The sequence below is a fragment of the Dromiciops gliroides genome, chromosome 1, assembly GCF_019393635.1.
Source record: "Dromiciops gliroides isolate mDroGli1 chromosome 1, mDroGli1.pri, whole genome shotgun sequence".
Lineage (NCBI taxonomy): Eukaryota > Metazoa > Chordata > Mammalia > Microbiotheria > Microbiotheriidae > Dromiciops > Dromiciops gliroides.
Window position 1 is genome coordinate 283,829,763 of NC_057861.1, and position 25,207 is coordinate 283,854,969.

The window sequence follows — 25,207 nt, forward strand, 5'->3', positions numbered from 1 at the left end:
AGAAAAAAAGAAAAATAACTATTTCATAATGAATAAATGACAGTTCTTGATAGAAAAAAAATAAAGCTATTTACAACCATGTGAAGCCATGTGCTAAGTCACCAATTAAGGAAATGAAAAATTAAAGCAATCCTGAGATTCTATCTCACACCCATAAGAGTAACACAAGGAAAATAATAACTGTTGGAGGATCTGTGGGAAAACAGGCACATTGATCCATTGTCAGTGGGCTCTTGAATGAATGGGTGCAACCACTCTGGAATCAATTTGTAATTACAAACAAAAAAGTTATAGAGTGTGTGTCCTTTAATTCAGCTATACCACTGTTAGACTTATACCCAAAAGAGATTAAAGAAAGAGGAAAGGGTCATTTATGTACAAAAATATTTATAGTAGCTTTTTTGTGGTGGCCCAAAATTGGAATCTTGAAGGTTTACCCATCTCTAGAGGAATGGATGAATAAGTTGTATGGATGAATGAGTGTGATGGAGTACTACTGTGCAATAAGACATGAGCAAATAGAAGAATTTAAAATAAACATGGTAAGATATGTATGAATGGATGAAGAGTGGAATGAAAATTTGAATACTCTTATATATTGATAAAGAAAGAAATGAGCAGAACTAGGAGACCAATTTATACAATAAAATAACCTTGAAAAACAACTTTGAAACTATGATCAATAGGGCAGCTGGATGACATAGTGGATAGAGCCCTGGGTCTTAAGTCAGGAAGACCTGAATTTAAACCCAAACTTGGATACTTAATAGCTATAGGATCCTGGGCAACTCAGTTCACCTGTCTGACTCAGTGTCCCCAGCTGCAAAATGTGGATAATAATAGCACCTACCTCCCCAGGTTTTTATGAGACTCAAATGAGATATTTTAAAGGGCTTGACCCAGTGCCCAGAACATAGTAGGTTCTTTTTTTTTTTAAGTGAGGCAATTGGGCTTAAGTGACTTGCCCAGGGTCACACAGCTAGTAAGTGTTACGTATCTGAGGCCAGATTTGAACTCAGGTACTCCTGACTCCAGGGCCGGTGCTCTATCCACTGCACCACCTAGCTGCCCCACACATAGTAGGTTCTTAATTAATGCTTGTCCCTCCCACCTCCTTATAATGACAGTTCTTGATTACAGAGTACCAATGATAAAGCATGCTATTCATAACAGAGAGGTGATGATTTAGGGTACACAATGACACATATACACATATATGTGTCTATGCAAATATATAGTCATTGAGGGAATTTGTTTTGCATAACAATGAACATTTGTTACAAGAAATTTGTTTTCCTTTTCCCTTTTTTGAGGTGAAGGGTTAAAGGAAGAGAAAATAAATTTCTGTCAATTTTTTAAAAATATGAAATGTCACATGCCCATTTAGATGAGATTACTTTGTTTTTAATTTTACTTTGACTTTTTTACAAGAGAAAATGCGAATAATCTGTACATGTTTCTAATATAAACACAGAATATATCAATAATGCCTAAAGTCTAAAAAAAAAAGAGAGGGAAGGAATCTATGCTCTCTAATGGCATAAAGAATTAGTAGGGACAATGTTCTCTGATGGTATAAAGAACTAGTGGGGAAAACCGAATGATATGCCACAAGCTATTAGTTAATTTAAAAATACTGTATAAGAAATAACGATAAATTGTTTAAACATAGAATTTGTCCATTGTGTAATTTCATTCTCTGTGAGCATTGGGAGATAAAAACCACAATGAAATATAATGAAATTCACTTTGGTCATGTAAAGAATCTAAAAAATCTGCCATTGGAACAAGTCTGGCACTTTTTATTTACAAACACAAATATATATATATATATATATATATGTATATATATATATATATATGTGTGTGTGTGTGTGTGTATACACATGCATACACATGCATGTATATGTGTGCACACAATATGTATATATATATATATATATATATGTATGTATTTAGCTGACAATATAAAGCTTGGTAGAATGAAGTATAGACATGATACACAGAGTGGTTACAAAATTATCATTGATTTATACAGAATGGCAGTAAATCTTTTCAGGTGAATTCTCAATCAATATGCACCAGAAAGTAAATTGTCACACTACAGTGCCATCACTCCTAATTCCTCAGTGGTCCATGCTGAGTCTTGTCCAAGTACCTGCATTTCTGAATATAGTAGCAATACTTACCAGATGTCTTGGTATTCCTCGACAAACCTGCCTGACACAGTTAAGGGTATACCCTAAAGTGAGACTGTTTTGCAAAAGGGTAAAGAAAAAACAACCAAATAACCACCTTAGGATCATATGTTTAGGGCTTTAAGGGACCTCTGATGTCATACTAGTCTACTCTCCTCCTTTTAAAGGTAAAGAAACTGAGGCCCAGAGAGATGAAGGAATATGCCTTAGGTCACACAGGTAGTAATCAGATCAGGTAAGATTTAGACCCATGTTCTCAGATTCCAGCATCGGTATTTTTTATACCACATCATGTTTCCTGCTCAGTGCTCTTTCCCCTTATTCATATGACATAAAATGAACATAAACATACAAAAATTATGATTTATTTTCAGTAAATGTTCATGGAGCAGAAATGTGTCAAATTGGACCCCCTCATAATAATACCAAGAGAAATTTGGCACCCTCTAAATTGTTGAAAAAACATGTTAAAGTAAGTTAATCTTCCTGGCTTAAGCATCACCCATGGCCACAAACTTAGGTCCCATAGGCTTCAAATTTTCTCATTGACCTTAACTTTAACAAGGAAGCCATTATTTAAATAAATTCTTGGTTATAAATACTACTGATTTTTTTCTCCCTCCCTCCCTCCCTCCCTCCCTTCCTTCCTTCCTTTCTTCCATATTGTATGGTATAAATAATTCTAATTATTGTTATTGTTATTGTTTATTCCATCCTTGCCCCTTTAATAGATTGGAAATGTAAAAGAACCTGGTGTATGTCTATTGGAATGGGTTTGGGGAAGGAGGAAGTAGATGAGGAAGGATCTTGAGCTTCAGCTACCTTGGACCAAACCCCTTATGGAAGACATGAGGTCTCTTGAGTATGATGATGCTTGTATCCAGTTTTCTAGGGTATATTAGGGATAGCCAAAGTTTTGAAACCACCCCATATTCAGGCTATTAGCTGACTGCCTAAGTTCTATGCACCCTCACATTTACTGTACAGAACTTTAAAATTCTTCATTCATGTTGTGAGGTACAGAACTCCACATGTATAAATATAAATGACTTAAAATGTCCTCTGTATCCATAGTGATTTCTATGTTAAGGGAAAACATATTAAATACACTGAGAACTACAATGAGAATGAAAATTCAAAGGAATCAGACTTGGAGGAGAAGATTATTCTATCAGTTTCTCCATAAATAAAATGAGGACATTTATTATTATTTATTATTTATTAGATTAGGTTCTTAACCTAGATATCTTGAACTTTAAATCATATATGTGTGTGTGTGTGTGTGTGTGTGGTTTCTAAAGTCCTTTAATTATGACATAAGACATTTTAAAAGTTGCATGTTTCATATCAATGTATCTAGGATAATTGAAAAAATCTACTCACATTGAGTGTGGAAAGTGGTCCATAAAGTATGTTATTGCTGTCTTCTTTCTGTCTCAATTCTAATGGACTTTGAAGATATTTAAAATTATACTCAACCTATAGGATAAATATTAAAACCAAAAAATAATTAATAACAGTAAAATTCTCTGGATAATTAAGTTCATTAAAACAGGAAAGTTCTATGTTACAGCAATAAAAGCTAACTATTTTACCCTTTATACACACACACACACACACACACACACACACACATATCCTGAAAAATATTATCAGTAAACTAGTTGCCACTATACTCAGGCATGGATTTCAGATGGTAACTAAGTGCAATCCTCTCTTTAGGCAGAGAAGATTTTTCCTAAAAAATTTAAATCTTTAAGTGATACAAAACATCTAAACATTAGAATGTTCATATTTGAACCGGAGAAACAAACAACAACAAAACTATAATAAACTGATAAGTTACTAATGTGTCAAATTTTAAAATAAAATATTAATATTATAGAAGTAAGTTAGGATTTTTTTGTTGGGTCAAATGAGGGTTAAGTGACTTGCCCAGAGTCACACAGCTAGTAAGTGTCAAGTGTCTGAGGTCAGATTTGAACTCAGGTCCTCTTGAATCCAGGGTCAGTGCTTTATCCACTGTGCTACTTAGCTGCCCCCAAGTTAGGATTATTTTTTTAAGTATTTTGTTATATTCCAGTTACATATAAGGATAGTTTTCAACATTTTTTTCCACAGGATTTTTAGTTCCAATTTTTTTTTTCCACTCTCACTTCCCTCCCTCTTCCTCAAGATGGAAAGCATTCTTATATAGGTTGTATATGTACAAAGTTAGGATTATTTTTAATTTGAACATCATTTCTACCCTTAAATCCACTGGAATATTATTGAATAGATCAACATTCTTTGTTTTGTGAGTGTAGGAATTTCATCCACAAGACATATTACAAGCAGTCTATCATTTAATAGATAAGGCAGCATGGTAATGAACAAAGAGCACTCATTCAGGAATCAAAGAGTTCAAATCTCAACCTTGATATATGTTACTCATGGAACTTGAGAAAAATGAGCCAACCATCATCTGTCTCAGTTCCCTTAGTTGCTAAGATAGAAGTTGAACCAGTGACATCTTCAATCCCTCTTAGCTCTATGAACTTAGAAACAAATATCAGATAGTTACATGAGACTTAGGTCAAGTGATTTGCCTCTGGTCACTCAGCCACTAAGTAGAAGAGTCATAATTTGAAAATGTGTCTTCCTGTATCAGATCCATGATGCTCTCTCCTTTACCATGTTGCCTCTCCCTTTCACATCAGTAAAAACAGATTTTTAAAAAATGACTTACATGAAAATTTAAACATGACCTTTCCTCTGTAGACTCCACAATGCAGATATCTAAAAGACTCTTTGACAGAGAAGAATGAGTTACAATCTGGTCCATTAGTATCATGAGGGTGAATATAAGAAAAGATATCAAAGCACTTCTAAAATGATAGCTTGAAGATGTCTATTTATATTATTTCTTTGCTCATTTAAAATAGTAATTGCAAAGAAAGAAAAGTAACATGAGAATCAGATGTAAGATCTTAAACAACACATATTCCATTGCTCCTATCAAAGATTCCAACAGATGTTCCTTACAGGGTCTCCCAACAGTATCAGTGCAGTTCTAGAATATAAGGATACCCTGTATTTCAACTATACCTTTTTAGCCTCTCACCTATATAGATTTGCTGAGAAAAGTCACTGAAGAATATACATTTTAACTGTACTCCTGCTCAATAACGTATTAATTCCTTCTTGTTTATTATAAAATCTAGCTTTTTTCAGCAGCAATCAAGTTACTTTTTCCCCCATCCCCCATCCCCCATCCCCCATCTCTCCAGACTCATTCCTCTCTTCTCTGTCATGATTTGTGATACAGCCAGAACTGGTAATCTTTTCTAGGGATCTTTTCTTCCCTTGAAAAGCATCTGCCTAGGGGCAGCTAGATGGCGCAGTGGATAGAGCACCAGCTCTGGATTCAGGAGTACCTGAGTTCAAATCCGGCCTCAGACACTTAACACTTACTAGCTGTATGACCCTGGGCAAGTCCCTTAACCCCAATTGCCTCACCTAAAAAAAAAAAGAAAGAAAAGCTTCTGCCTTCCCCTCCTTCAATATGCATATCTTAAAATAATTAATAGTCACCTCCTCCAAGAAATATTTTTAGATTATTCTGCATCCTTTATAAAAACATCTTCACCCGAATTTATACCTTCCTTTTGTGCAAAATCTTCTTCCATCAGATTGTAAACTCTCTGATGGCAGGTTCTTCCTTTTTATGTTTATTTTTACCCCCAGCACTTATCACAGTGCCTGGGACATAATAAATGCTCAATAAATGTTTATTGATTGAAAATTACAGTGTTATCACTTCATGATAATGGAAATTATAACTCTTAATATACATTAGTTGTTTGCTTTTTGCTTGTAACATATTACTGTTGACTCACATTGCATTTTATATGACTACAGACACCAACTACACCCTCCTGATCTTTCATAGAGATTACTATCAGACTACTCCTCTTTCACCTGAACTTGTTCATATGACATGACATTTATCCCCACTAAAATAAATCTTATTGGATTCAGTTACATATCCTATCTATATGATCTTTTTGTATCTTGACTATAAACTATGTGAACTATTCCTTAATTTTATTATCATCTACAAATTTCATATGTAGCAATATTTGCCTTTATTCAAGTAAATATGTAGAACTTTTAAAAACACATCACCAAGCACAAATCCTAGGGGCACTCCAAAGGTGACCTTCTGAAATAATATCAAATCATTAATGACTGATCTTTGTGTCCAGCTACTCATCTAGTTAAGTTCCAAAGCAATTTAACTGTAACTCCCATCTACTCCATTTTCCATTTTTACATCATGAAAACCTGATCCAATATTAATATTCAATTGAAGTAAATTATATTCATTGCATTCTCCTGATCAGACAATTGAATAATACTGTCAAAGGAAAAAATAAGGAGGATCTAATATGACTTATTGATAAGGTCATGCTGGCTCTATGTATGCACTACTTGTTTCTCTAGATGTTAACTAACATCTTGAATTTTGCCAAAATTCAAAATCAAGCTTAGTGTCTTCTAGGTTATGAACTCTACTCTTCCTTTTAAAAAAAATCAGGAAAATATTTAGCCTTAATGTTATCTCTTTCCCTCTGAGATTATCCCTAACTTTTATTATATAGATTTTGACTATATATAGTTGTTTACATGTAGCCTCCCCTATTATAGTGAAGTCTGTGAGAGCAGGGACTGTTTTTCCACTTCTTTATATTCCTAATTCTGAACACAGTGCCTAGCTCATAGTAGATATTTAATAAATTCTTGTTGACTGACTTCTCCAATTCTATGCCACATCAATTAAGCACCACAATTTTTCAAAGATTGGAGGCAGTGGCTAAGGAATCACATCTAAATGCTTTCAATACCAGATGTCCCACACTTTTTTGTACCTTTTCCTGACATTGCATTCAGAGCCCATGCATGTCTTTTGTAAATTATTCAGCCCACATCAGCAAGTCTACATTTGGGTCTTAAGACAACTGCCCTTTTCCTCTTTATTGGAAGCATTTGTATGTGTCTTCAGAATTCCATTCTTCAAAGCTTCCTATCCCTCTTAAGGTGACAATCCGCATGGAAATGTAGCCAGTAGGACTCTACCTATCCTTTCTCTAAGCCTTTTGAAATTTGTTCTCTGGTACTTTGTACGCATATCTGATCATGCCTAGCTTGTCTCTTTCACAAATGCCAAAAGAAAGTTGTCACACTCTTGACCCCTGAGATTACCATCATCTCCAACACAACAACCAATTCCTACTTATTGGTGAGGAACATTCCTAGAATAGAAGTTCTCGGTGGTTTTTCTACCTTTCCAAAGATAAAATTGTCATGAATGCAAATCAAAAAATATTTTTCTGTTGTACTTATGATAGAAAGTTCTAGTCAATGTCTCCTAGAATAATTAAACCATACCTTGGTGCAACACTTGTGATTCATGTCTTGAAAATCATTTATTTCTATTGAAGAAATTGGTTGTATTTTCTTGACAATACCACTTCTGTTTCTTCCCCCAATGATTCTTAACTGAGCACTCTTAAGTATGTTTCTTCTCTTTGGTCTTTGGATAGTCTTATTTGGGTATTTCTTCTTAATATATGATGTTATTCAATCACCCCCCTTCCCCTTTTATCTTACACCAATTCTCGGTGACATTTCTGAGGTCAGATTTGCCTCCTTTCATTAAGTACTTTAGTTGACTTTGCTAACAACTTTTATATTGTGTATTTGTATCCAAATGCCTCATTTGACAGATGAGGATATTAAAGCTTTAAGAGGTTGACTTCATCAAGGTCACACAGGTAGTAAGGAGTAGAGGAGTAGAGCTAAGATTCAAACTGCAGTTTTTATACCCTGAGAGAAGGGGGAGGAGAATGAATCCTTTATTTTTATTCAAAGGTAAGTATTGTGTTTGGTTAAGATTGTGTTATGAATGAAGCCAAGTCAGGAGAACTTACTTTCATGCATTCAGGGAGGTATTCCACCATTTCTAATACAGCACATTTATTGGTTACAGAAACAGGATTGAATACTGACAGACATTCATCCCATCTGTTGAAAAAAAAGCAAACTAAATTATTCACCATTCTGTTTTCATAAAAAAGCAAATATACTAGGCAAAAATTTGACATTTGATGCTCCAGTTAAATAATGATTTATAATGCGATTGACTTTATGAAAGTGAGACTGAATAATAACAAAAGCTGGCATTTATATAGTACCTTAAGGTTTACAAGCCCCTTTACAAAAATTAACTCATTTTATCCTCATAACATCACTAAGAGGTAAGTGCTATTATTACCCCCATTTTACTGATGAAGAAACAGGCAAATAAAGCTTAACAGGTTTGCCCAGGGTTTCATAGCTATTATCTGAGCAGAATCTCAGTATTAGGTTAAATCCAACAAATATTTCTTAAGTTTCTACCATGTACAAGGCTAGGTATAGAGGACATAAAGGCAGAGACAGAATATTTCTTTGCCCTTACACAGTTTATACTCATAAATAAATACAGTGTGATAGAGAATTTCAAGAGAGAGGGAACACAACCAAAGGCCTGGAGTAGAAAGCTGACACCTGATATGCTCCTCAAGAAGTTCTCAGGCCAAGAAAAGGCCTGAAAAAACAAACAAACAAAACGAACAAAAGAAAAACATTGGCGCAAAGCAGAGATATGGATGGATTCAGAACAGTTGGCTGGATATTTTAGAAGAAATGGAGAGTACGTGAAAGGGTTTAATTGGATAACTGGGAGATGGCAGCCATATTGTGGAAGGCTTTAAATGCTAGATTTGGCATTATGTTTTTTACACCCAGAAGAAATATGGAGTCATTGATTTTTTTAAGCAGAAAAGGTCAAAGTCAATTATGGATGTCTGAAATAAAATCTGACAGTTATTTGTAGCAAGTTTTAGAGAAGACAGCAACTGCAAGCAGATAGACCACTTAGAGTCTATTTTACCTCCAGAGCACAATAATGAACCCCACATTTTAGAATTTAAAACCCTGAATAGTTTTCCTTTAGCCTATCTTTTCAAGATTAGTGTATGTTACTTGCATATAAATGACAAAATTATTTTCTAAAGCACAGTTCTGGCCATTTTACTCCCTTGTTCAGCAAATTCCAATGGTTCCCTATTCCATTTTCCTTCAAATATAAACATTTATGTCATTGCTTAAAGGTCTTCCTAACTTAACTCCAACATACCTTTGTAGTTATATTATAGATTACAAACATTCATATACCCAATGGTTGAGCCAAACGTAGCTTCATATTGTTCCTCACACAGTCCCTGCCTCTATGAATTTTCACTGGCTATTACTCATACATATGGAATGTACCCCCTCCTCATTCCTACTTAGATTTCCTAAATTTCTTAAAGCCTTTCTCAAAAGGCCTCTAGAAGACTTTTCTCATCTATACAATTCCTCCCCACTCTGAATCATCTTTTTTTTCTATTTTGTGTGTGTAAACATATATCGTCTTCTATATATATAAATAGATTATATATAGATATACACACAGAGACACACAAACACACAGAGAGACCCACAGACACACATTGTCTCCCTCAATGAAATTGTAATTCACTTTTGTCTTTGTAACCCCAGCACCTAGCACACTACCCCAGTACATAGTAAGTGCTACTTGATTGATTTTGTATTCCAGCTAAACTGTCCTAATTTGTTATTCACTAACAAATGATATTTTACTCTCATCTCCAAGCCCTTGCATTGTAATACAACCTTCTGCCTGGAATGTCCTTCCTCATCCCTTCTACCTTTTAGAATCCCTTCAGAACTCGGATGAAGAGCCGTCTTCTAAATGAAACCTGTTTTTATTTACCCAGTTGCTAATGCTCTGCTCCCCAAACTACTTGATTTCTGCCCTGCTCAATATGAAATGTCCTTAAGGGTAAGGACTTTTTAATTTTCATCTTTGTAATATAGCTCCTGTGTAATCCCATACAATAGGCACTTAACAAATACTGACTGAAGAAGTGGGTGGATGAATGGATGAAAAAGGATGGGAACTATAATTTCACTGAGAAGACAAATCTAGGAAAGGGTTGAAAGAAGATGTCTATTTCCTTCTTAGAGATTAAGTGCATAATGATAGAAAAATTTCTGGAAATATTATCAACTTTCAGTTAAACCAATCAGAAGGAAGCATCTAACATGGTGGCATTATCAGCTAAAAGCATTGGACCACACTGATTAATATAGCAAAATTATAACCCAAATAATTCTTGGAGGTATTGTTTACATTTTGGGAGGGACTAGAAAGATAGTTGTACCCTCAACAGAAAAAGGGATGCTAAGAAGGGGGAAGCATTTGGGGGGGGAATGAGTTCAGTTTTGGATATGTTGAATTTAATATGTCTACAGGACATTCAGCTTAAGATGTCTCAAAAAAAACCACTATTTTTTTTGTTTTTCTGTTTGTAAATTGTGCTTCCATGTCTCCCATTGAATGAATCTGAAATTATATGTATCTGACCTTGATTGTATTTCAAAATGTGGTTACATAGGAGGCAAGGGGGAAATAATGGAAGCAAATCCCATATAAATTATCTGGGCTGGCTAAAATGATGGTGGGCCTAACCTAATAGTATTTACAAGTACACTTAAAATCCCACAGTTCCTTAAATAAGAGGGTGTGTTCTATTGAATTAAAATACTTTTCAAGTTTTTGTACAAACAGAAGCAATGCATCCAAAATTAGAAGGGAGACAGAAAACTGGGAAACAATTTTCATAGCCAATTCTTCTGATAAAGGCCTCATTTCTAAAATATATCAAGAAATAAATCAAATTTATAAGAATCCAAGTCATTCCCCAATTGAGAAATGGTCAAATGATATTAACAGGTAGTTTTCTGATGAAGAAGTAAAAGCTATCTATTGCCACAGGAAAAAATGCTCTAAATCTCTAATGATTAGAGATTAAAACAACTCTGAGGTACCACCTGACACCTATCAGATTGGCTAATATGACAAAAAAGGAAAATAATAAATGTTGGAGAAGCTGTGGAAAAATTGGAACACTAATGCATTGTTGGTGGAGCTGTGAACTGATCCAGCCATTCTGGAGAGCATTTTGGAACTATGCCCAAAGGGCTATAAAACTGTGCATAGCCTTTGACCCAGCAATACCACTGTTGGGTCTTTTCCCCAGGGGGATTATGGAAAAGAGAAAAGGACCCACATGTACAAAAATATTTATAGCTGCTCTTTTTGTGGTGGCAAGGAATTGGAAATTGAGGGGTTGCCCATCACTTGGGGAATGGCTGGGCAAGTTGTGGTATATGAATGTAATGGAATACTATTGTGCTATAAGAAATGATGAGCAGGTGGAAGGACTTGCATGAACTGATGTTGAGTGAGATGAGCAGAACCAGGAGAACATTGTACACAGTATCAACAACATTGTGTGTTGATCAACTGTGATAGACTTGATTCTTCTCAGCAATACAATGGTCCAAGATACTTCCAAAGGCCTCATGATGGAAAACGCTCTCCAAATCCAGATAAAAAAGAACTGTTGAATCTGGGTGCAGATCAAACCATACTATTGCTATTGTTTTGTTGTTGTTGTTTTTCTTTTTTGAGGTTTTTCCTTTTTACTCTGATTCTTCTCTCATAACATGACTAATGCAGAAATATGTTTAATGTGATTGTACATATATAACCTATATCAGATTACTTGCTGTCTTGGGGAGGGGGAAGGGAGGGAGAAAAATTTGGAACTAGAAATCTTATTAAAAACAAATGTTGAAAACTATCTTTAAATGTAACTGGAAAATAATAAAATATTTATATGGAAAAATACTTTTCAAGCTAGAGTAAACAATATCTATGTCAGGAGAAACCACTTGAAAAGCATATGGGCAAAAATTTTTTAAAAAAAGCATATGGGCACAATAAAGACTCAAAATCTGTGCTGATCTAGAAGGGATCCTCAGAAGACAATATAATACTTTCATTTTACACGTTAGGAAATTGAGACCCATGGTAGTTAAATGAGTTGCCCAAACTCCCCAGGTAATATCTTAGATATGAAATTTGTATGTAGAGCTTTTGCATCCATAGCTATTGTTCTTTATGGTTTACCATTATGTGTCCCAATTTCCTTTGTATTCACCAGCACTAATCTTGTAACACAAACAGAGGATCTTTATGTACAAATATGTACAAATATTTCATATGTGAAATATATGAAGGAGCAGCTAGATGGCACAGTCTATAGAATGACAGGCCTGGAGTCAGAAAAGCCTGAGTTCAAATGTAGCCTCAGACACTTACTAGCTGTGTGATCTGGGCAAGTCAATTAAATCTGTTTGCCTCCCTCATCTGTAAAATGAGCTGCAGAAAGAAATGGCAAACCATATAAATACAGACTATACAAACTACAAACTATACATGAACTACCTACTGTAAGCCATAAAAAACTATATATAAACTTATGCACACACACACACATATATATATATATATGTAAATATATTTATATAAACATAAACTATATATAAGCTACATGTATACTACAGGTAGTATCTTTGCTGAGGAAAGGCCAAATGGAGTTATGAAGAATCAGACACAAGTGAAAGAACTGAACAATAAAAATAATATGTGAAAAGAATTTGGGGGAACATTGACAAAGAACCCAATATGAAGGATATTATTCTACAGCCAATACTTTTACCTTTTGCTCCTAATGGTAATAATAACTACCTCCTTTCTCCTATTATGAATGGCATCATGCAGAAAGGAGGCTGATTGTTTGTTCATGAGAATTTCAGCATCATAATCCAAAAGTAGTGCAACTGCCTTGGCATGTCCTTCCCGTGCAGCATAGTGAAGAGCAGTGTTCTTCAGAGGGAAATAGGATATGTTACAAGCAACCAAAAATGATTAAGCATCAAATAGTTGTTTGCTCATCTTTATTATTAAGTTGCTAAGCAGCATTAAGTTGACAAACAAGAGCCACCAAATGTGTCAAAAATCCATAAATCTAAAACTGTCAGGAAAATTATCATTGGGAGCTTAAGCTCTATTTTTTCTCAACTTTAAAGCATTCTGAGTGTTGTCTTGCTGCAATTAGTGGGTTGGAAGGGGAGGTTAGGACAGGAAAATATATTTCACTTAGGAAACTGTGATTCTGTTATAGGGAGTCTTCTGTACAGAACCGCTTTTCTAAGCTCATTCTTTCTTCTCTAGTTATACCATTCAAACTTTTCCTCTTCTGTTTCCTCCTTCCCAGATTTTATATTTGATTTTATTTTTCATAAGGAAGGGACCTTTAAGCAATAAAACTTATCACCTGGTTTTCAGTAGTCCTGAAGTATTATAATACATACATACCCCTTCTTCATCTATATAATCTGTACATTTCACATTAGTATCAAGAATTATTTTCATGGTCTGAGTGTATCCTCCCATGGAAGCATGATGAAGAGCTGTCCAACCATTATGATCACTGTTAAAAGGAAAAAAAGTACATAAGGACATGCAACTACATGTAAATATGCATTATACATGTGTAAATATACATGTATGTGCACATGTGTTCTAGTAAAGAAGAAATATTAAATATTAGAAGAGGATCTTTAACAAGTTAGAAATATCTATTGTAAAAATTTATGAAGTATTTTCATACAAAATTATATAAGGTGCAGACTTGGCTAGATTATAATCTATATCAATGGGAGTATTTATAATCAATAAAATTATGGATCCATTGAAATAATCCAGCATCAGATATTTGCTAGTAGTGTGTCCATGGGCCAATCAGAGTAACTCAGCCTCTCATTGTTAGTTTCTTTAACTGTAAAATACAAATATTAGAACCTGCCTCCTAGTATTGTAGTGTGGATAAAATGAGCTATCTTGTTAAAAGGCCTGTTGTTGTTGTTGATAAATGTTCAAGTAAACAAATGATTTCCTCTAACAAAATCTTCCTTTGCTGCCTCATCACCATATGAAGATGACATGGATTCCCAAAGGGTATTCAGCAGTATGAGAACTTTGGCAAATCCCACTAAACTGGAAAGGTTTTGACTATTGGCTCAAAAGAGATTATATGTCTATAGTCTAAGCTCCGTCATAGAAAATTGGGAGGAATTCTTCATTCTAAAATTGGCCACTAGGTAATTTAGTTCTTTTTTAGCCAACAAAACTCAGTAAGATTATTTTCTAAGGAACAGAAAGATGAATTTGACTTGGTGAAATCTGATGAAATCACGTGTTCATTCTGCCAAGGAGAATAATCTGTGTACTGGAAAAATATAGGGAAATGTTATTAAAAGGGAATTAAAACTAGGGATAAATAAGGAGATAGTAAGAAAGAAGCCATCTTGGCATGAGGTCCAGAAAAACTATGTTCCAGGATACTGAAAAACATTATGTATGAGACTATAGAGTCACTGTCAGTATTCTCAGAAAGATCATGAAAAATGAGAAAGGAGCTACAGAATTGGAAAAGGGAAAATGTCCCAATTCTGAAAAAAAAAAGGCAAGAAGAAAGAAAGTAAAAAGGAAAAGGAAATAGAGATAAAGCAACTAATTGAAAGATCAATGAGATTGACTTCAATATGTGTCATATGTTCTAGAACATATGTTCTAAATATAATATGTTCTAAAATATATGATGTGTGAACACCTAGAAAAGGAAATGGAGGTCATTAAAAGCCACTATAACTTCCTCAAATGTAAGCCATGGCAGATTTTTCATTGGCTTTCTATTGTTTTCTATTTTGAATAGGGTTATTTGATAGATCAGGAAAATTCAGTAAATGGAATTTTTGAGTGGAGCTAGTGTTTATCTGAGGAGCATTTGACAGGATCTCTTATGCTATCTTTGGATCAAGATAGAGAATAAATCAGAGCACCATTAGGTGAATTTAGAAGTATACACTAACAGTATTCATTGATAGTTCTACATCAACTTGGAGTGGGGTCCTTGATGAAGCTCCCCAGAGAACTGTCACTGTATTTATACATCTTAAAGTTTTGCCAATGTCCTGAAAAGAAGCCCAGATAACATGCTTATCCAACTTTTACATGACATATAGGTAGAAGAGATAGTTAACATTGGATAGCAGGATCTAGATCCAAAAAGATCTCAGGCTATAATGAAGGACTGAACTAAAGATGATTAAATATTTTTGTTTTTGTTGGTTTTTTCTGACTAAATTTATCATTTTATTGGTGCAGTGAACTCCCAGAAAGTATCTTTCTCAGTCAGTATAGATAGATGATGGCTGTACAATTATTTGTGGTCTTAGAGTTAACAGGGACAATGACTTTCACAGAATCATACCAACCATATATATTAGAGGCAAAACTCTAAGCTTTTCCTGACTCTAAGAACTGCTTCCTCTCCACAATATTATTTAATATACATAAATATGAATTTATTTTCTGGGGTTAAAAAAACAACAGCCCTCATAGACAAGATAAGGAAGGCATGGCCCAATAATAGTCTATATGAAATCTATCTGGAGGTCAAAATTAAATGAAAGATGAATATAAATTATTAGCTCAAGATGGAAGCCAAAACAAACAACTCTATTATCAACTTAGGCTTCACTAATTAAGAAATGATGTTCAAAATAAGGTTTATCACAATCTCATTGTACTCTCTCTTGGTCAGGCCCCAAGCATGATATTATGTTCAATTCTGGGCACAACAATTTAGGAGAGATTTTAATAAACTGATGGAATTCTACCAAAGAGTATTCAGGATTGTGAGGGAATTATACTTCATGCCATATAAAAAACTGGGGACATTTAGCTTGAAAAAAATAAGTTAAAGGAAACATAACAATTATCTTTTAGTATTTGGGAGGTGGGCATGCGGAAGTATTAGATTTGTTTCACCAGATTAGATTTGTGTCCCTAGTGGGTAGATGTAGGAATAATGTACAGACATAGGGCAGAGGTAAATTTAAAATCATTCTGTTATTCTGTATTTTGTATTAGGAAACATTCCAAAAGTGGAATGAACTCTCTCAAGAGGTAGCAGGTTCCTTCTCAATGGAGGTCTTCAAGTGAAAATTAGTTGACCCCTTGTTAAAGATACCATAGAGTGGGGATTCTGTAACTGAGGTCTACTTATTTTTTTGATAATTGTAAATCAGTATAATAGGTTTCATTTGTATTTCCATGAATTTTACTTTATGTATTGAAAACATTATTCTAAAAGGTTCATAGATTTCCTTGGATAAACAAAAGGGTCCATGATAACAAAAATAAATAAACAAACAAAAAACCCAAGGTTAAGAAACCCTGCCATACAGAAAATTCATAGGCAGGTAGGCATTAATCTATATAAATCCCTAGGTCCCTATCAATTCTGTGATTGCTATAGGTTTACGAATAAACAATGAGAGATCCAAAGAGTCTGAATTTCTTTTTCATAGACCCACTACCAGCATGCAATGGAGACATCATTTGAATCCTTGCTGTCAATGCAGCACTATTTCCCTAGACTACACTGGTAAATTCCCTTAATAGAATTAACAAGATTCCTTTCGCCTATTTCCTAATTGACATTTACATAGGTGTAAAATAATTTAAGCATTAGACTGGGTGAATATAAGCAGCTTTTGTATTAAGATAAATCAGATGATTTTATTATTTAAATTTTTTTTTTTGCGGGTTAATGAGGGTTAAGTGACTTGCCCAGGGTCACACAGCTAGTATCAAGTGTCTGAGGTTGGATTTGAACTCAGGTCCTCCTGAATCCAGGGCTGGTGCTTTACCCACTGCACCATCTAGCTGCCCCATTCATATGGTTTTATTACATTGATTTTATGAATTAGTGGGTGAGATCAATCTATAAAGACTTTTTCCTCCTTATATTTTTGATGGGCAGAAGTGGAAGAATGAAATAAAGATTAGTCCAACCAGAGAAAGAAACCAAAAAGGAAGCCACCCTATTATTCTTTAGCCTATGGACTATTGACTGAGGCTTGTCTGAGAGTGGCAAAGGAAACCAAGATCCACATAAAGTTTTGTTTTGTTTTTTCCCCGCACAAATGTTAGGGGAAATGGAGAATCAAAAAAGGGATAGGACTGCTACCTGAGTTGGATGGGTGATGTTAACTGATAACAAAAAGAAAGCAGAGGCACTATGTTATTTTGCTTCTATTTTCCCCTCCAAGAATGAACTTTGAATTGGAAATGGCAGGATAGAACTGGCTAATGAGGATTTGATACCCATGATAAGTAAGGAGTTATTAAGAAAGCTCCTAGCTGTTCTTTGTGAATTCAATGTAGGCTAGATAACTACATTCTCAGGTACTAAAAGAAACAAGGAAATTATGATTTTTGAAAGTCTGGGAGAGGTACCTAAGACTAGAAAATGGCAAATATCCCAATTTTTAAGAAGACAAAAAAACCCAAACAGAAATAGAAAGTAGATTAAATCCAGTGGCACTGACTTTGGTTACTGGAAAAGCTCTATAACAGACCATGGGTGAGCAGGTTATTGACTATTTAGAAAAAGTAGTGGTGATAATGAAGACATAGCATATCTTTAACAGGAACAAGTTATGCCATCTAAGTGGTGGAATGCATAGAATGCCAGGTCTGGAGTCAGAATGATCTTAGTTCAAATAGTCTCAGACACTTACTAGCTTTGTGATCTCTGGAAGTCATCTTATCTTTGCTCTCCCCAGTTTCCTCATCTGTAAATAACACCAAACTCCAAGCGTTCTTTTGAGGATCAAATGAGGCAATGTTCATAAAATGCTTGGCACAGTGCCTGGACCATTATGAGCATTATTATAAATGTTAGCTATTATTATTATTATTATATACTAACCTTATTATCTTTTTTGGAGAAGGTTATAATAAATTGATAGATCACGGGTATGTTTTTAGCAAATATCTGATATGGTACCTCGTGCAATTTTAACAGAAAAGATGGAAAGATAGAGATTAGAGTTTAGTCACTTGACAATAATACTCATAGATAGCTTCCTAACTGGTTGATTGGCCAGAATCAAAGAGATTGCACTAATGGTTCCTTGTCATTTTGGAATGTATCCAATTCAATGCCCCAAACATTTGTGGTTGACCCTGTGATGACTAGCATTCTACCACTGATCTGAACAGAGATGACATACTCATCAATTTTTTTAAGATGAAGGGGATAGTAGATAGTTAACATAATGTGTTATGTTCAGGATTGAAAAGAAATCAATCTATCAATAAACATTTATTAAGCACCTACTCTGTTCCAGAAATTAGACTAAAAGCTAGGGATATAAAGAAAGGCAAAGGAGTCCATTCTTTCAAGGAGCTCACAGTCTAATGGGGGAAATGATTTACAAACCACTATGTACAAACAAGTCATGTGCAGTATAAATTGGAATTAATCAACATAGGGAAGGCATGAGAAATTGGGAAAGACCTTCCCACAGAAAATTAAAAAATAAACTTCAAGAGTATGGGATAGTTGCTCAGTAGTTTATCAGATTGCCTGCTGTCTGGGGGAGAAGGGGAAGGAGGGGAGGGAGGGAGAAAAATTTGAAATTGGAAATCTTATGTAAACAAATGCTGAAAGCTATCTCTACATGTAACTGGAAAATAATAAAATACTTTTACTTTAAAAAATAGCTGAGTGATTTAATGGACTCAATATTAATCAGAAATATGTTGTGGCAATCAAACAAGGTAAATGGAAATGTGGGCTAGGTTAAGAGACACACAACTTTCAGAAAGAGGTGATATAGAACTAAGCAGACATCCAGAGTACTGTGTTCAACTCAGGTCACCACACTTGAAGGACATTAACAAACTGAATAGAAACCAAAAGAATGGCAGCCAGGATGGAAAAGAGCCTTGAGTCTATCTTAAATAAGGTTAAGTTAATGGAACTATGAGCATTTATCTTGGAGCAGAAAAGACTCAGGGAAATTATGACAGGTGGCTCAATGGATAGAGCACTGACCCTGGAGCCAAGAGGACTTGAGTTTAAATCTCACTTCAGACACTCACTGTGTGACACTGGGTAAGTCACTTTAACTCCAATTGCCTTAAACATCCAGGGCCATCGCCAATCATACTGATATATTTCTTGCCATTGGACCCATATAGCACCGGAGAAGAGAATGAGGTTGGTGGCCTTGCTTAGCCCTCCCTCACTTAAATCCAATTCAGTGCAAGTCATGACTTCATTCTGATATCATGATTGAAGGACAAAAAGCAACATTATGAAGAGTTATCATATGGAATAATTGGAGTTTTTCTTTTTGACCCTATAAAGTCCACCAGGAGGAATGGGGAAGTTAAAAAGTGGTAAAGGTAGGTTTGATGTCAGGAATAACCTCATAACAATTAGAGCTATAAGAATGGTCTTCTTTAAAGATTCCCTTCCTTAGAAAATATTATAGCAAAGAACTACGATTCTATTCCATTATAGGGGACATGAGATTTAGGTATAAATTGGACTACACATTCACGGAGGTTCTTTCCAAGTTTGTGATTCCGAGATATGGTTTTGAACTTAAATGCATACTTAAATTAAAAGGACAACACACTACAACAGAAAAGATCCCTGGATTAGAAGGCAAAATATCCAGATTCTATTGCTGTTAAGGGCAGCTAAGTGGCACAGTGGATAGAGTGTCAGACCTGGTGTAAGGAAGACACAAATTCAAATCCACCTTCAAATATTCACTAGCCATGTGACCCTGGACAAATCACTTAATTATGTTTGCCTCAGTGTCCTCATCTGTAAAATGAGCTGGAGGAAGAAATGGCAAGCCACTGTAGTATCTTTGGCAAGAAAACCCCAATAGGGTCACATAGGATTGGACACTATTGGAACAATTGAATAACAACACAAAATGTTGTTAAACATATGTTGTAATCCTGGTCAAGTCTCTGAACCTTAGTTTTCCCTTCTATGAAACTGGAAATAGTAATAAATGATTTGACTCTTTCACAGGATTGTTGTAAGATTCCAAAAAAATAAAATGTACTATGTCGTAAAGTCACAAGCCTCAAAGCTCATTAAACGTCAGCTACTAGGATAAAGAGTACAGTTTGCTAGCTGGAAAATGCTTTATTGACAAGCCAAAAGGAACATTGAAAATGTTCTATTACCATGTTCTTACCTGAGAAATAAGGCACCTTTTTTCAAGAGAAACTTGACTACTTTATCATGTCCATTTTTTGCTGCCAAGTGCAATGGAGTCATTCCACTTTGGTCACCTTCATTCAAAAGTCTTGTATCAGTCATGTCCCGAACAAGCCTTTGACAGGTATTTATCCGGCCAAAACTTAAAGGAAAAAAAAATAAGTTATTTAGTATAGCTCTTTAGAGGTAAGCAGGACATTCAAAGATAAATACATAGATAACTATAGATATATAGATGGAGAGGAAGAGGGGTATCACATGGACATATACATGATACACATGTAAATACAGAAACACACACACATATATAGACACATTCATGTGTTTGTGTAGATGTATAGATGTGCATATGCTATAACTTACTTGGCAGCAAAATGCAAAGGTGACTTGTTATCTTTGCTTTTGGTACAAATGGAAACATTCAAGCAAAGCAAGTTATTTACAGAAAGTGGTACACCTTGGCTGCATGCATAATGTAGAGGAGTACACCCATCAATGTCTTCATCCATTACAAGATTTTTAATATGTTGCATCTATTGGGAAATAAATATTATAAATATCACCACAATGTCCTTTTAACATTGTTTTACCTCAAAATGAATACTGAGTCCACTGTTTCTTACTATGCAATTCTAAATACTTCTAATATGTTTTAATATATTGTAATACACTGAACTCTCATTTATATTTTTCCTTAGAGAAAAGGGTTATATTTTTTATTTGCTTTCTTGATTTATTTAATGTTGAGGCTGAGTTGTATCTCTCACCCAGGCTAAAAGCTCACTCACAGGCTTGACCCCACTGCTAACTCACACAAAAGCATGACCTGATCTCTTTTCAAGATTAGTCAGTTCATTCCTCTTTAGGTAACTTGGGGCTTTTCCATCCCCACCCCAAGGATGCACTGCATCGATAATGGACTTAATATAGATGCCTACCTGGATTAACATTGCAGCTCAAAGAATTTAAGAACTTGAGAGGTTTATTAGCCTCAGCCTCTCTCAGTATCAAGGATTACAGGTATGTGTCTCCACACCCAGTTGAAAAGTGTGTGTGTGTATGAAATATATAACACATCATAAAAAGATGCTGAATTTCACATATAATGATTGATAGTTTATAGACTGACTATTGAAAATATTTATTTTGAGCTTTTTTTTAGAATAGATGATAGAATCATGCTGATATCCTTGCTAACTCAGTTATGTTGGTAACAAATACTCTCTATGACACTTTGTAACAGTACTGTGTGATTCCATTAAAAAAAAAAATCAAAGCTTTTGCTGCATACCTGCAGAAACTCCTGCTTCAAATTTTTTAGTCCATAAGGCTGGAGGACAGTTAAATGTAAAAAGTTTCGCCCAAAATAATCTTTTATTTCCACATTGGCTCCTGAATAAACATGAACAAAAATGCAAATTATGTTCATCTATTTTAAAATGTAGCAATACCAAAGAAAAACCAAAGCAGTCTGTGTGATCCACTGATATTCACACAATGTCAAAAGACCTTAAAGAAAATCCCCCAAATATTGGATGCCTTACTCCACTATGCTTTCCCTAATCCCCACCACCCAATAGGGAATATATGGGAACACACGTACAAGAATAGCCCAAAATAAGAAGACATGGCCGGATGGTGATCTGTGCTGGGAGAAATCTCAGAATCATGGAAATAGCTTAAGGTAGATTTCAGACTTTAAGGCAGTAAAGCCTTACACCCCATCTTGCCAATTTTTATCTTGTTACAAAGTTCAACTAACAAGATATAAATAAGATTTACTTGGCATCAGACTGAAAAAAGAAAAACAAATAAGCACATAAGTACTATTTAAAAGGACCGACATTGAGAATTTGCTCACTGTACCTTTAGAAAGTAATAAATTCATTACATTCCATGATGCAGAACTAGTTGCTAGTAGAAGAGGAGAACGACCTTCACAATCAATACTGTTAAGATTTGCTCCCTAAAGCAAAATTAAAAGATCAACATGGAGTTCACTAATGAGATAATTTGCTCTTAAAATCTATAAACAACAAAAACAAATATATTTTTTAAAAAACAGAATATTTCAAAACAGTTGGCATTGCAAAAATAAATTTCTTAATCTGTCCCTTTGTTTTTATGGTAGGATATGAAGCACCAAACCATTATTTTCCAATTTCAGCCAAATAAAATTGTGTAATTTTTTTTTCCTTCAGAGCTGAACAGAATATTATCCCATAGGAGTTCCCTATGACTATAGTATCAATTTGGATTCCACTCATAAGTCAATTATATATTGATTTATTAGTAGTAACAATATTAACAAGAATGTTTTTGTGTGTGTTTTAAAAAGTGATTTTTCCTCACAATAATCCTGTGAGGTAGGTAGTAAAAAGATTATTTTTCCACCTTAATAGATGTGGAACTCAATGCTAAGAAGTTAAAAAAAAGTCACTCCCCAGAAATTTTTGTTTTTATTTTTTGTGTAGTGAATTGTGTATATGTTTTATCCCCCAATAGAACGCAAGCATGTCAGGGACTATGGATCATCTATGGATCCTTTATTCCAAGCTCAATGCCAGGCATAGAGCAAGTGTTTAAAATCAGCACTTTCTGTTCTACACTGTGGAGACACTATTTGGTATAGTAAGAAACCAAAGTTTCACTCTTTTAAGATCACATTAGGGGGCTGCTAGGTGGCAGTTATCCAGCCTCAGACACTTGACACCTATTAGCTGTGTAACCCTGGGCAAGTCACTTAACCCTCATTGCCCTGCAAAAAATAAATGTAAAAAAATTTACTCAGATAAACCAAGGTTAATTTAGATCATTCTGGGTATTAGAGTCTAATTCAATCCATTCAACAAACATTTATTGAATATCTGCCATGTATTATGTCATATGTTTGTGGGATACAAAGGAAAAAAATTAATCAGAGTACGTGCTCATGGACTTTCATTCTACTAGGGGGAATACGATGTATAACTCTAGAATTAAGTTGAAGCAAAATAAATTGTGCATATATAGCTCTGCTTCATGAAGATGGCATGGGAGCCAAAATTTTAAGGTAAGAATAAATACAAGAAAATGTTCAGTTCCAGGGGCATTAGGAAAATTTGCTTGAAAAGCTTCAGAGAATTTTCCCCATAATTAAAGAATCATTATGTATGAAATTTTAGTCATATAGAAGTAGATTATCTTCTATAAATATATATTAAGTAAATCCATATTAATTGCTTACCTTTTCTGCCATGTATGAAATGTAATGCCAACTACCTGAAAATTCCTGAAATTTCTTTCATTTTGGACATTGAAAATAATGTTAAATTTATTATTAATATTATCATCTTTACTTTAGATGGTTATTTGTAAGATTACTCTATGTACTTTAAGTTATCACTAGTAGTAATGTACAAACTCATCAACTGCATACTTACCATTGAAATTAAATATTCAGCCAGTTCATGGTGATCAAATAATGCTACTCTACAAAAAATTGAAAATAATCATTATGTAAATTATTGTAAAATACTTAAAAGCATTCCTTCATAAAATGGAATTTATTTCTTTTTAAAATTTGGAACAAAACCTTTTTTTCTTTGAGACTGACTTTCCTTACCTTGAGAAATGCAGGCTTCAAATGCAATGGCTACTCAAAGGCAAAAAATCCCAATACAGATCATAACAGAAGATTTAACTTACTCTACTTTTTTCATCTGTGATAGTTTTACTCCTCCTTAGGTAGGTCAGTTGCCTCCTGATTCCTAGCTGCTTAGCATATTGGCATCAGACTTACTGTAATCAAACAATTGGCTTTAGCCCTACCTACGGCAGCCCATAACTCTCAAAATCAAGTGATCCACCAGTTTCAAACTCTCCAGTAGCAGGGACTATAAACAAAATCTTGTGAAATTACTAAATATTGTATGATATACCCTTTGCTTTTAGACATTGGGGAGGAGTATCCTACTATTTCCATCCTGGTTAGCCCCTCAAGACACTTTCCAGCTTATCAATGAACTTCCTAAAATGTGGTCCTTGAACTGAACATATTACTGAATATGAGATGTGACCAGAGCAAAGTACAGTGGGAAAGTCATCTCCTTGGTCTTGAAAACTCTGCCTCTTCTCAGACAAATTGGTCTCTAGCCAAATATTTCCCATCTTACACTTCTGAGATCACTTTTTAAAACCATATTATACTCCTCCCCCCACTATCAACTTCCTGTTTGCTGATGGTAATTACAAATTTCCTATATCATTCTCCCTTTTAAACAGAAACAAAATTAGAGTTGAGTAGATCCACTTTCTTCACATTAATTATTTCATCATCCAAAACCATCTTATTTCTCATTTCATTGCCTTTTTTTGCCCTAGTATATTTTGTTTTTAAACTCATGTCCTTTGCTTCCCTTGACATCTTCAACTCATTCTGAGATTTTGAACTCCTGACACTTTGGCAGGATTGTTAAGTACTTTGGTATTTATTTTTCCTCCATTATGTACCCTTGCTTATGTCTTCCTTACATGTCTTTTAAATTTTCAATTGGTCAGTGATTTCTCTATCCATACACTTTGACATATCCTAATTTCCCTCTGCAATTGAATTATTTTTCTTTGTGTCTCAGGATTTTACTTTTGAGAAGTTCTCATCTCTCATGGATCAATTTGCTATATTGAAATTTCTTCCATCAGACTTTAGTTATCCTTTGTCCAAACTCTTTTTGAATTTTTTTCTTTTCCAAATCTAGTGTGCATGTCAGGTGGTGCTCACCTTTCCTCTCTTTCTCTAAAACAAAATTCAAATGTGGAATTGTCACCCCCAATGTTTCTAATATTCCCATCACAATAAACAGCTTC

General features: G+C 34.5%; 1 protein-coding gene across 1 annotated transcript in view; it reads right to left on the reverse strand.

Annotated features, from left to right (window-relative positions):
- The window catches only part of TRPA1 (transient receptor potential cation channel subfamily A member 1), a 74,673-nt gene that overhangs the window by 27,720 nt on the left and 21,746 nt on the right, over positions 1–25,207 (reverse strand). Inside the window, exons 8-17 of the mRNA XM_043994090.1 lie at positions 23,785–23,833; positions 22,229–22,328; positions 21,654–21,754; positions 20,726–20,895; positions 20,340–20,504; positions 13,576–13,690; positions 12,917–13,083; positions 8,171–8,264; positions 4,927–4,986; positions 3,582–3,677 (exon numbers count right to left, since the gene is read on the reverse strand). Of these exons, the coding sequence (XP_043850025.1) occupies positions 3,582–3,677; positions 4,927–4,986; positions 8,171–8,264; positions 12,917–13,083; positions 13,576–13,690; positions 20,340–20,504; positions 20,726–20,895; positions 21,654–21,754; positions 22,229–22,328; positions 23,785–23,833 (1,117 nt within the window). The remainder of the gene's footprint in view (positions 1–3,581; positions 3,678–4,926; positions 4,987–8,170; positions 8,265–12,916; positions 13,084–13,575; positions 13,691–20,339; positions 20,505–20,725; positions 20,896–21,653; positions 21,755–22,228; positions 22,329–23,784; positions 23,834–25,207) is intronic.